General features: G+C 50.1%; 1 protein-coding gene and 1 long non-coding RNA gene across 2 annotated transcripts; both read right to left on the bottom strand.

The window, feature by feature from the left end:
* Window positions 1-359: 359 nt before the first annotated feature.
* On the bottom strand, window positions 360-4,202 carry LOC147230095 (uncharacterized). The gene is made up of 4 exons (XR_015106665.1): window positions 3,976-4,202; window positions 3,776-3,814; window positions 3,604-3,633; window positions 360-1,553 (listed from the first exon to the last, which is right to left on the bottom strand). It is a non-coding gene; the product is annotated as an uncharacterized LOC147230095 (long non-coding RNA).
* Window positions 4,203-5,208: 1,006 nt separating this feature from the next.
* Window positions 5,209-9,268, bottom strand: vangl2 (VANGL planar cell polarity protein 2). Its single transcript, XM_086153241.1, has 7 exons — window positions 8,921-9,268; window positions 8,703-8,826; window positions 7,797-8,404; window positions 7,589-7,722; window positions 7,370-7,505; window positions 6,462-6,705; window positions 5,209-6,121 (listed from the first exon to the last, which is right to left on the bottom strand). The coding sequence occupies exons 1-7, from the start codon at window positions 8,989-8,991 to the stop codon at window positions 5,861-5,863; spliced, it is 1,578 nt and encodes a 525-aa protein (XP_086009367.1). The 5' UTR covers window positions 8,992-9,268; the 3' UTR covers window positions 5,209-5,860.
* Between the last annotated feature and the right edge of the window lie 3,122 nt (window positions 9,269-12,390).

Genomic DNA, 12,390 nt, shown 5'->3' with positions numbered 1-12,390 from the left:
GGTTTGTAAAATGACCCGACCGTAAACTTTCAGACCGGACTACTTCTGCAACCTCATTTTTATGCAACATTATAGAAAAGGAAGTTCGAACATAGCGTCCTCGCCGCCCGCCATGTTGGATCGGTTACAACCTGTCCCACGCCGACGACGACAACAGTGTTATCACACAATCCTCTGAGTAACAGAGCAAGGCAGTTGCGCGGTAAAAACGCTGAAAATCTTCCGACTTGACCTTCACGCGGGGCCCGTGTTACAATCAGGTAATTTCCGTATTTTTCGGATCATAAGTTTCACCAGACAAAAATGCATAATATAGAACGGAAAAAACATATATAAGTCGCACTGGGGTATAAGTTGCATTTTTGGGGGGAAATTTATTTGATAAAATCCAACTCCAAGAACAGACATTTCATCTTGAAAGGAAATAAAAAATAAAAATAGAATAGAGAACAACATGCTGAACAAGTATAGCCTATATGACGTATAAACAACGAACTGAGAACGTGCTTGCTAGGCTATGCTAACGTAACATATTACGGTAAGAGTCATTCAAATAACGATAGCATATAGCACATGCTACAACCAAACAATCGGTGTCACTCTTAATCACTAATTCCAACGAAATCTTCCTCTTCGGTGTCACTTTTGAGCAACTCTGCCAACTCAGAAGGTAGATAATAAGCCGCTTCCTCTTCAACCAGTACATCAATTACGTCAGAGTCGTCACTCGCAGTTCCAATTATTCAAGCCTTTCTGGATCCCGACAGGACGGCGTCCTCGCTCTGATAGAGAGGCGATTGCGTTGCATGAAGCGCTAACACCAGGAAGGTTTTCCCGCAAACTCATTTATATTCATCGTTGTTCAAGCACCCAAGTGAACTCGTTCCTTTAGCCGTGGCCAGCTAGCTTTTAGCCCGCAATTAGCTTTTTTAGCTTTCTTTTCAGTAAGAGTAACCTCCGCTTTTCGCCAGTCCCTTACAAGTTTCTCACTCACTTCAAACTTTCTTTCTGCTGCTCGATCGCCGTTTTCGGCTGCATATTTCGCTACTTCCGGCTTGTAACCTGCAGAATAGGATTTTCTTCTCAGTTGTTTTTATAAGTTAGCGCTAATGTTGAAATGATCAATTTTCATAAGTACAGAAGTAGCATGTAGCATCTTTCTTCCACAACGCACTTCTGCCATGACCCGCCCCCGCTGAATTTTGATTGGTTGGCGCGTGTGTGTGTGTGTGTGTGTGTGTGATGATCGCTGATATATTAACGACACACACATAAGAGCAAGAGAGCTCAATAATTTCACACATAAGTCGCCCCAGAGTAAAAGTCGCACCGCCGGCCAAACTATAAAAGAAAATGTGACTTATAATCCGAAAAAAACGGCACTACAGGATGACGCGCCTCCCCAAGAAAGAGCTGGTACGCCTCATTTTACAGGTTGTTTATTACATCTGGAGGAGGTAGAGGAGAAAGAGGCCTGGAGTTGGGTTCCTCTTCACTCACACAATGGGACCCTTGATGGTCTCGTAGGTCTCTGTGTGCGGAAACTGGAGACCCTGCACACACACACACACACACACACACATTTTGTTATCACCTGGAGTTACGAGGCCGGGCTTCCTGTGATTTCTAGCCATTTCTGAAGGTAAGTTTTTAAAACGTAATCCTAGAAATCGGTTGATTTGTCCTCGCTGAAGGGCAGCCTGGTGTCGAGTGGAGGTGAAAAGAATTTCAGATAGACTTACGAGTCTGAAACTAGAAATTGAAGGTTTGATGCTTCATGTTGTTAGGAGTTATACCCCGCAGGTGGGATGTGAGTTTGAGGAGAAGTTCTGGAATGAGCTACATGAAGCGACGCAGAATATCCCCAGAGATGACAGAGTGGTCACTGGTGCAGACCTCGATGGACATGTAGGCGCAGGAAATACAAGGGATGAAGAAGAGATGGTGTACAGGATGGAAATGCAAAGGCACAGATGGTGGTAGACTTTTCAAAAATGGCTGTAGTGAACACCTTTTTCCAGAAAAGACAGGAACATAGGGGAACTTATAAGAGCGGAGGTAGGAGCACGCAGGTAGACTACATCTTGTATAGATGAGGTAACCTGAGAGAGATCGGTGAAGGCAAAGTAGATGTAGGCGAGAGTGTAGCCAGACAGCATCGCTGGTCTCCCCACTGTCTTGTACACCTTTCATTCTATCTCTTTGTACCCCTGACATTTTTCTCCACCCGTTCCAACCCGTCTCTTCACTTCTTTTCCTCACTCTCTGTTGGTCTGGACTGTTGACCCCGAGTACCTTCTTGATCTCCACTCCCTGTAGCCTCACCGTACCAACCCGGCTCCTCTCATTCACACACATATACTCTGTCTTGCCCAAATAAAAGCACAGTCAAGAAAAAAATGGTGTAAAAAATGCACCAAAACCAGATACGTGAATTGAATCTCATACCGGAATCGGTCAGGGCCCAAGTTAGCAACGACCGCCATCAGTGCCGATAGCCTACAGGGTACCAGTGGATGTTAGGCTACCTTGGGTTGAAGATGGAGAGGAGGAAGGCGTGGAAATGAAGAAAATAAAATAGGGAAGGGTAGAAGAGGTGACTATTCTGGACCGCAAAGTAACAGAGTAGTAAAGGTGATGTGAGGAGGGCATTGAAGAGGATGAAGAGTGGAAAGGTAGTTGGTCCTGATGATATACCTGTGGAGGTGTGGAAGTGTCTAGGAGAGGCAGTGGTGGAGTTTCTGGCTCGATTATTCAACAGGATCTTGGAGAGTGAGAAGGTGCCTGAAGAATGGACAAGTGTGATGGTGCCCATCTTCAAGAATAAGGGGGATGTGCATAATTAAAGTTGATGAGCCATACACCAGAGTTATGGGAAAGAGTAGTGGAAAGTAGCAGAAGTCAGCATTTGTGAACAGCAGTATGGCTTCATGCCTAGAAAGAGTACTCCAGATGCAGTATTTGCTTTGAGATTGCTAATAGAGAAGTACAGAGAAGGCAAGAGGGAGTGCCACTGGGCCTTTGTAGACCTAGAAAAAGCCCATGACAGGGTGCCAAGAGAGGAACTCTGGTATGTAAGAGGAAATCTGGAGTGGCAGAGAGGTATGTTGACTGGTGCAGGACATGTATGCTAGCTGTGAGACAGTGGCGAGATGTGCTGTAGGGGTAACAGAGAAGTTCAAGATGGAGGTGGGACTCCATCAGGGATCATCTAAGTCCCTTCTTGTTTACAGAGTCAGGGGTACTATGAGACAGAAGGCTATCAGCCAGAATGAAAGTAAAGGTGGAGGAGAGAGAGGTGAGACCAGTGACAATGACCAAAATACAGGAGGCTGAGCTGGAGGTCGCGGAGATGAAGATGTTGAGGTTCTCAGAGAAGGTCAGAGAAGCCAGACTGAGAATGTTTGGTCAAATGATGCTGGAGTTGGAGCTGCCAGACAGGAGACCAAAGGAAGACCAAAGTGAAGATTTAGGAATGCAGTAAAAGACGACATGACGTTGGTGTGAGGATACAGAGAACAGGGTTAGAAGGAGGGGGCTGATCGGCAGTAGCGCCCCCTGAAGGGAAAAGCCCACAAGAAAAGGAGATTTATTCCCACTCACCGTGTAGACGCTCTTCTCGGGGAGCTGCTTCTGCGGGGAAAAGACGAACCATGAGCGAGTCGGGAAGCCACCGCTCGCAGGAAATGTCAGAGAGCAGAAGTGCGGGGTGTAATAACACTGTAATAATGCAGTAATAACACAGTAATAGACAGAAGGGGTCATTTTTTTCAACCTTTTCATCCATGGAAGGCGGTTTGGCAACTGGATTCATCTGTGGGGAGCAAATGAAGAACATTCAAAACTCTAGGAGCGGGAAAAAAAGGACCTCCATCCAGAATTCAGGCAGTACATTTACGCGTTTGCCGCACAAACACAATTACACATAAAACATCCATGTATGAGTCTATATTTTTTACTCATGGAGTCGCTCACCTTTGGCTTCCTCGTCCTGACGCTCACATTCAGCCTCACGAACAAGATGGTCAGGATCACGGAGTAGAGGAGGACCAGCCCGTCCAGGACGTAGCAAACGATCATGGCTCTAAAAGCAGAAGGTCTACAGCTGGTCGGGTTCTGAAGACGTCGCTGCCGCAGGCGGTAAACAAGAAGTCCAACTGCCAGCATGAGAAAACACACTGTCATCCACTGTGCAACACACTTCTGCTTTTGGTGACGGTCACCATGCTTGCGCAACACGCACATACAGGGAAAAATGGCGATTTTAAAAAAAAAAAAGCAAAGAAGCGTGTAAAACCCCTTCCACATGGCGACGGTTCGAACGAGTTGCACGTGGAAGCCAAGGTGGGCGCTTTCACATTAAGACGAGGTCGCCGAAATCTCGTGTTGTTGTTATTGCCAGGTAATTACTATGTAATGATGCCCAGGGAAGTGTTATTACACAACATAGTGGATAACTGTCTTCAAAAGTTCGTCCAGCCTTCCAAAGAATGCGACCACGAGCGGAAATAGTTGAATAATGGTTTAATAGTGGAAAAAAAGACGCCTAACACTCTATACAAGCTACGGTTTGCAAAAAAAGAAGGAAAATACAAGACGAAATCTACATTAATTCCTTTTTTTTTTCTTTTCTTTTTTTTTTTTTTTACAAGTCACTTGTTTTTTTTTCTTTCTTTTTTTTTTTCAAAAGTAAAAACATTCAGAAAAATTTGCATCGTCATAACTTAGGCACCGTTAAAAAAAAAAAAAGATAGAAAAGGAGTTTGTTATAAAAAAAAAAAAAAAAAAAAAAAAGATGCTTTGGAGCCCAAAATAACTCTAGCATGCATTCAAAAAAAATCTGCATTGATCACTGGGAGGAGATGTCTTCTTCTGTACTTTAAAAAAAATTTTTTTTTTTTTTATTTAAGAAAGCGGCTCCAGATCCTGACATCCTGCAGGGTCGTGTGAGAAGTCCGTAAGGCCGCTTCAGTCCCATCATCCCACCGTGACGACCACAATACAATCTGAGACATGTCGATCCCACCTGGAGAGTGTAAAAAAAAAAAAAAACAAGAAGCCGCAACATCCAAACCACCGTCGTTGATTTCTGACCCTTCCGGCGATAAGACCCTTTCCCGGACTCGTACCTTTGACGCCTGATCAGCTCGGGGTTTAGCGTTAGCTTTAGCGTTAGCGTCGATCAGTCTGGGGTGGCGGGTGTGTTTGCTCACAACAACAAAACAAAACAAAAAAAACAAAACAACGGCATATTTGGAGGAGTGCCGAGTGGGAATGTTCCCCTCTTCTTTTAACAGTCAGTTAAAAAAAAAACGTGTTAAAATCGACGCGCATGATGCTACATTCTGTGAGTTAAGAGAATAAAAAACAAAACAGTCACAGCCTCTAACATATATAATATATATACACGCATATATTTATATGCATATATATAAAATTTTAAAAAAAATCAGTCAGTGACCAGGACTGGACTTTTTTTTTTTTTTTCTTTTTTTTTTTTTTAAGACAAAGAGGAAGTGGCGGTTGTGACGCGGGGCGCCTCCTCTGGTGTTCGTGTGCATCCGCGCGGTAAAGTAGTCCAGTGGTTACGGCGAGAGAAAAAGGCCTCCAGGAAAAAAAAAAAAAAAAAAAAAAATTGGAAAAAAAAAGGTTAATCGTCCCCCTTAAAAAAAAAAAAAAAAATTTTTTTACAGCGCACTGTTAGGACTTAACAACGCGAGGAGGAACGAAGAGAGAAGATCAAGGCATCCGCTTGTACTGGACAATCATGGAGCTGTTGGTTGTCGGAGCTTCTGCGGGTCCTCGCCCAGGAGGCGGAGGAGGTGGAAGAAGAAGGGAGGAGGAGGAGGAGGTGGAAGCGTCACACCGACGTCTCCGACTGCAGCCTCATGACGAATTTGTGGCTCTTGGGGTCGATGAACTCCTCGCCGAGGCGCAGGAAGGGCAGCGGCGTCACGGTGACCACCAGGGAGAAGTCCAGGCGGCGCAGCGAGAAGACCAGACCCTGGCGCAGCGCCGAGGTCACCGGCTCCTCGCTCACCAGGGTCCACTGGCGCCCCCTCCCGTTCTGCTGCTGGTACTGCATGGTGGGACCGGGGCTGAGGTACCGCTCCAGGAAAGCCTGGCAGGGAGGAAGTACCCGCTTAGTACTTGAGTACCTCTACTGCAAGTCTGACTTTACCTCCAGAACATCTAACATGCACCCTCCCCCTGATGGACACCTGATCCTCTCCATCCCCCTGAATTCTCCACGTATTTATCCCTCTTGTCTCCAGGAGCATACTTCCACCTGCTTCAAGCTCTCTCCACAGTCCATGGAGATACCTGTCTGACCTCATGTACGCGGCAAACAAGAAGGTGCTCGGAGCCGATCCCTGATGCACTCCCACCTCCATCGCACCTGAGGTACAAGTCCTGCGCCACTCTACCGTCACTCGGCGGGTCCAGACGTCGACACCCACCTTGGGCGTCATGTTGTGCGTGATGCAGAACTGCAGGTGTGTGAGGATGCTCTCCATGCTGTGGAAGGCCTGCTGCCGGGTGGTCCTGAGGTACTTCTGCATGGCGCGGGCCATCGGGGCGAAGATGGCCTGGGCGGCCTCGCGGGGGTCCATCACCTCCCGTGGGTGCTTGGGGGACGAGGCGGCCTCGTCCTCGTGGAGACGCTTGATGTGTGTGAAGGCCTCCTCCACCGCCACCACCAGCCTGCAGGGGGAGGAAGGAGAGCTTCTGAACAGGGGAGCTGGTTCTGCGGTGGGTTCCAAAGGGGATGCCGGGGCTCTGGTCGGGAGCGGGGAGATGAAGCAACAACCAGGAGTTGCTCTATGGGTTGCATAAATGCTGGCTAAGATCCAGACTTCTTCTTCTTCTAGAGAAACCTGAAGGAACCAATCACAACGTAAGGAAAGGAAAGGGAGGCATGTTCAGCACCTCCTCTGGAGAAGGGAACAGCTGACACTGGAGCAAGAGGCTCCAAAGACTTGTTAATGGACTGTGGGGGGAATATGGAGAACCTGATGAGAACCAGGCAGGAGAACATGAAGACAACCCAGGTAGGAGAACCTGTGGAGAACCCAAGGAGGATAGCATGGGGAGAAACCAGTCAGGAGAACATGGAGTGAACCAAGTGAAGGGAACTTGGTGATAACCAATGCAGGAGAACACGGAGAGAATCCAGGCAGGAGAACCTGGAGGTAACCCAGGGAGGAGACCATAGGGAGAACCATGGGAGTGGAGCATGGAGACAACCCAAGGAGAAGAACACGGAGAACCCACAGGGAGAACGACCACTTCAGAACCCGTCGGTCTCGAAGCGCACATTTTTCAGAACAATATTTGTTTTATATAAGAGATGTTGGCGAGCCTCTACCTGGCCTTGCGCTTGCGGACGCGGCGGTCCATCTCCGCCTCCTCGTAGTAGTACTCATTGTGGGAGTTGTCCCTCCTCCGGGCGGCGGCGGCGATCATGGCGCGGGACTGGCCCGTGGAGTTATTGGTGGTGTTTTCTGGGGTCGGGGGAAAGGGGAGTGTTAGCATTTCTGCTGTTGGTGCACAAGGTGGCGCTCCAGAGGTCTGTGGAGGTCTTTACCATCCAGGGAGTACACCTTGAAGCCCGTCATCTTCTTGGACAGAATAGACTTTGGCAGGTTGAGCAGCGCCGGGTTGTAGACTGGGAAGTCGTTGTAGTAGCGGTCAAGCACCCACACAGCCGCCCGCTGGATGCTAACACACACATTTCAAGTCACCAGTGTGACACACACTGTGATTAAGGTGTGTGTGTGTGTGAGCAGACCCACCTGAGGTGACCCACGTTGTAGAACCTGCTGGCGCCGTCGGTGCTTCGGACTACCTTGAGGCAGAAGGCGGGCTGCAGGTGTCGGACCTCCAGCAGCACCAGGGCAAGGTACTGGATGAAGAGCAGGGCGTCCACCAGGGAGGCGGCGTACTCCACGATGCCCCGGTAGTCGCGCTCGCGGGGCTCCAGCACCCGCACGCCGTAGAAGAGCCAGTAGGACGCCACGAATAGGAACACCAACACCATCAGAAGACAGCGGAAGACGAAGAAGCGCGGCAGGGTGGCGCGAGGCGGGCGCAGGAACAGCGCCCAGGAGGAGATGAGCAGCACCAGAAGCTTGAAGGCCAGCGAGACGTAGAGGCCCTCGCACGGCGTGCCGCAAGGCTCGAGGGCGTCCCGCCAGAGTACCTGCGGGAGGATCAGGAAGGCCAGCGGCGTCAGCAGGGCGAAGAAGCTCAGGCAGCCTCCTAGCGCCGGGCCCACAAAGCGCTTGCACTCCAGGGGCGTGGACTCCTCCAAGTCTTTGGTGACACGGGTGAGGTCCTCATTGGAGATGCTGTGTTCGGACGTGCCGGTGACCACGGTGGTCGTCTCGCCCCAGTTGTCATCCTGTTCAAAAACGGAGCGACTAGTGAGTGGCCAAAGTACAGATGTTCTTGCTGGTGGTGGACACTGACCGACTTCATGGTTCTCAAAGCTATCTGTGGCGAGTCCTTTCTAAAACCGATGTTAATATCGCTCATCCTGCCAGGAAGGGTAGTGGACGGGTGCCGGAGCAAATACAAGCCCACGCTGGCGCAAGAGGAGGAGCTTAACCTGGGCGCATCGTCCGCCAATCACGATGTCGACAGCATCGACTTGATATCGTCGACAACCAGTACTGAAATGATCCATATGATCCACTGACCCGGTCGTCTCCGCGGGTGGACTCCGCGTCCAGAAGAGGCTCTCCGGGCGTCTGGATGGTGACCGACTTGTCTCCGCGGCTGCTGCTGTCCCTGCTCTTGGAACGATGGCGGTCCCTCCGCTCCCTGGGAGATCGGAAACATCGAAAATAAGCCGTGAGCGTTTCCCGGATCGTACCCGGCGACTCTCTTTTACGCCTCGTAAAATCGTGCGGCCCACCTGTGCTTGCGCGAGCTCCGGGAGTGGGAGGACTTGTACGAGTAGCCCGAGTACTGGGACTCGTTGTCCATGTCTCGGGTCGGCGGTGAGCGGGCTTTATAAGCCCCGCCTCCTCCCCCCGCGCCGCACGGCTTGCCCACTCCCCCCAGCTGGCTCTTGCGCTCCGATATGGACTTGGCGGAGAGGGTCAGGGGCAGCTTGAGAAGGTCAACTTTGCTCCTGAGGGAATCTATCTTGGAGGCCGACGGGCGGGGGGGCCGGAGAAGGGGGTCCGGGGAACGGGGGGGGCTGCGGAGAGGAGGAGGGACGGGAGAGGACGGCGGGCGGGACGGTCAACCAGGACGTGATCTGAAAGAGACGGGAGAAGCTGCTCAGCGAACGCCTCTCTGGTCCAGAACCCCCAAAATGATGGCATGAGACCCGAGGACCCAGATAATTCACCCTATGCTAAGCCACGCCCTTCGGTAAGTCCGACATAACCTCAGATCAGGGTTGGATCCTGAGCGACACTTTGAGATCCTCTTCAGCTTCCTGGTCTAGAAGCTAACTGCTAGCGTAGACGTGGTCAAATGATCCTTGCAATAGTTACACCCGCTACAACTTTTCCAGAATCAAAAACCAACCCTCTGCTGCGGCTTCGGATGAAGCTACGTGGACGTCCTCACGCCTGACTGGACCCTCGGAAGATCCACAAGCACGACCGTGTTTTCTCCGAGGCAACTTAGGACCACAAAGTTACCCGACGCTGTTGTTAGCACGTTAGCCGCTTAGCCCGGACTATCATTTGGCTCTATGGCCGTTAATGTTAGTAGCTGTGCACGGTGGTAGGAAGCTAACCTGCTAAGCTAACATGGCTAGGGGTCTGGATAAACAATTCTAGGCAACATTAGTATCCTTGAAAGGCTCATGTAAACCAGGGGTGGGCGATTATTTTAGCAGGAATGGCACATTTCTTGCACGAGCCAACTAGGTATCATGTAAATTTGACAAAATGAAAATGGCAACTTCCATTTTTGAGCATTTTATTTCAACTTCAAAATCATAAATGATCATATACGTGCACCGACATTATTTTGTATGTAATCATCCGTACAAAATGAAACGAAAGGAAAAATTAAGGAGTTTCGAAATTAAATATTAATTGAATAATATTCAAAGAAAATAATTTGGCGGGACAGATAAAAAGCAAAACGGGCCGCATGATATAAACCTGAAAACATTTTTTGTGTTCCTAAATATATATTTCTCCGAGGGCTTCCACGGCAGCCAGAGCGCCATGCTAGCCCCGATAGCTTAGCAGCAATAACTAAGGCAAGGGAGGGGCAACAGGAAGTTCAGCCGAAAGGTGAGCTTCGGAGATGCTAGCTGCTAACCTTAGCTGCTCTTCAGCTAAATTGGGGAGGGGGAGGCGTTCAACCCATTCCTGAGACAATCGCCGCAGCGGAAGGGTCGGAGGGTGGAACCCGACAATTTACCGGCTTTTGTGTGGTTGTAACATTTACACAGAGGCCGCGACAAAAGACCGCGAACCGCAGTCACGCCTCGTTTCCACAGCGCCGCGGCGGCCGACGGACGCATTTATTCACTAGCCGCTCGCGAGCGGTTCTTAATGTTGGGAGTGAAATGGAAGAGGCCGTTCAAGGTGGATTCAAACAACCTGGCGTGTCTAATTACCCCCCTCCCCACAAAAAAAACAAAACAATTCAACCTCCCCTTGACTTGGATCGATGCTAACGCGGTCAATACCGTGGAGCCGCTCTTGTGGATTTGTTTTCAAACGGCATATTAATAACACGTGGAATCCATTACGTGGGTTTGAGTCATACATGCGATTGTCGGACTCCCGCTTTCTGGCTTACTGCCGCTTCAGGAAGCGTTCTCTGTCCAGAACAAATCCAGAACAGAACTGCCGAGTGAAGTGAACTCTAATGCGCCGGTCAGTTGCCTAAAAGTCAAGCTTACGCAAGGCACAATAAGTTTTGTGACGTCACAAATACCACCCCGAGGCCTCCTCGGATTGACCGTTGTAAAACGAAACTACCCGTCCGAGGGACAGCAGATGTTAGATGGTCTGGAGATAATGCCAGACCGTGATTGGTTCGGACATGTACAGAGGAGGGTTAGGATGCTGACGTTGGAAGTGGCGATTGGATGGGGGGGGGTGACCGGTTGCGGTGACCCCAGAAAGGAGTGGCCCGAAGGGGAAGAAGACCCTGGGATTCAGGGTATGTTTCTTCAGAGCGGGCCTTGACCCTGTTCTTACACTGGACATCGTAGTCTACATCTTTGGGATACGTCCTCAAGACGTATAACTATCTGGAAAGGCGGGATTAATCTTCCTCCAATCGGCCGCTGCGCTTGCGTCGCGTCTTCCGGGCGAGTCCGGCTTTTAGCTCGGTTAGCTCCCGCACAATGGCGGCCATATTGGATTACAGTGTTTTCACAAAACTTGTTTGCCCTTCCCCTCCCTCTAATCGTCTCACATTCCCTCCCGAGCTGCCCTCGTCCCCTTGGAAACGGGGCCTCTCCGCTGCCATGGCGATGAAAGAGGGTGTTCAGCTGGAGGGGGATCGGAGGTTGACAGTTGCTGTGGAAACCTGACCTTACGACGCCCTCCTCCACTCAGCTTCCCGCACCGGCCCGAAAAAAAAAACAACACCAAAATAGAAGCGGCGGCGTGACGGATGTCGGACCGTCATACGCGGATTAATTGATAAATGGGAGGCGTGGCCCCCAGCTTTGATGGGCCCTCTGTGGGAAATGAGGGGGGACACTAGCTGCCATTGCTGTCGCGCTAAGTCCCGATTAACTCAATGTGGCCTTTATGCTGCGACACCGCCATTGTTTCCAAAATCCACCTCCTGTCAAGCCAGATACTGTAGGACATCCAACATATCCGTGGCATCTCTGAGGTCTTGTTGTCCTCCTATTAAGCAGCATGATGCTTTGTTTTATTGCCCCTAATCTGGTTTTGTGCCTTGGCCTTGTAGGACCGTTTAGGTTCACCGCACATTTCTGACTCCGCGGAACTAAAATGGCTCGGAGCTTCTTCCTGCCGCGCCGTCGTGAGCGCTTAGCTTTAGTGACGGCTGCTCGGACACAGTCTGGGCTTTCCGACGCTGAGTGGGGCGAAGTGATGTTTCACGCTGACCGCATGAACATGTACTCGTGAACTAGAAGACGGTCTGCAGTCGGAAAGGGGCGCTGCAGGCCAAGACCGGTTCCGCACTTGGAATGCCGGCACTTTGGTTTAGCAGGCGAGTGCAGAAACGCCACCTTGTCGTCCAAACGTCGGGAGGCCCTCGACTTATGTTGGGAGTTCCGTCCCTGACGTGATTTTCGGTGCGAGTCGGGGTACAAATCCATTGCTGTGTGAAGAGTGCAAAAGAGGGCAAAAAGTTCCCCCAAAAAAACAGACAAAAGTACAACCGATGAATGTAAACAAAGCAGGTTTCCTTGTACAACGTATT

Source organism: Fistularia commersonii, chromosome 10 (assembly GCF_037954325.1).
Source record: "Fistularia commersonii isolate RoL2024-O1a breed Wild chromosome 10, RoL_Fcom_v1.0, whole genome shotgun sequence".
NCBI classification, from domain to species: domain Eukaryota; kingdom Metazoa; phylum Chordata; class Actinopteri; order Syngnathiformes; family Fistulariidae; genus Fistularia; species Fistularia commersonii.
This window is presented reverse-complemented; position numbering and strand designations above follow the sequence as displayed.

Bases quoted from the DNA above. Each gene is read 5' to 3' on its own strand.
- vangl2 (XM_086153241.1), bottom strand. From the start codon at position 8,991: ATGGACAACGAGTCCCAGTACTCGGGCTACTCGTACAAGTCCTCCCAC. The intron at 8,405-8,702 runs GTCAGTGGATCA...GTTTTTGAACAG, and splicing joins CCACCCGCGGAGACGACCGG to GATGACAACTGGGGCGAGAC. The intron at 7,506-7,588 runs GTAAAGACCTCC...CCCCGACCCCAG, and splicing joins CAAGGTGTACTCCCTGGATG to AAAACACCACCAATAACTCC.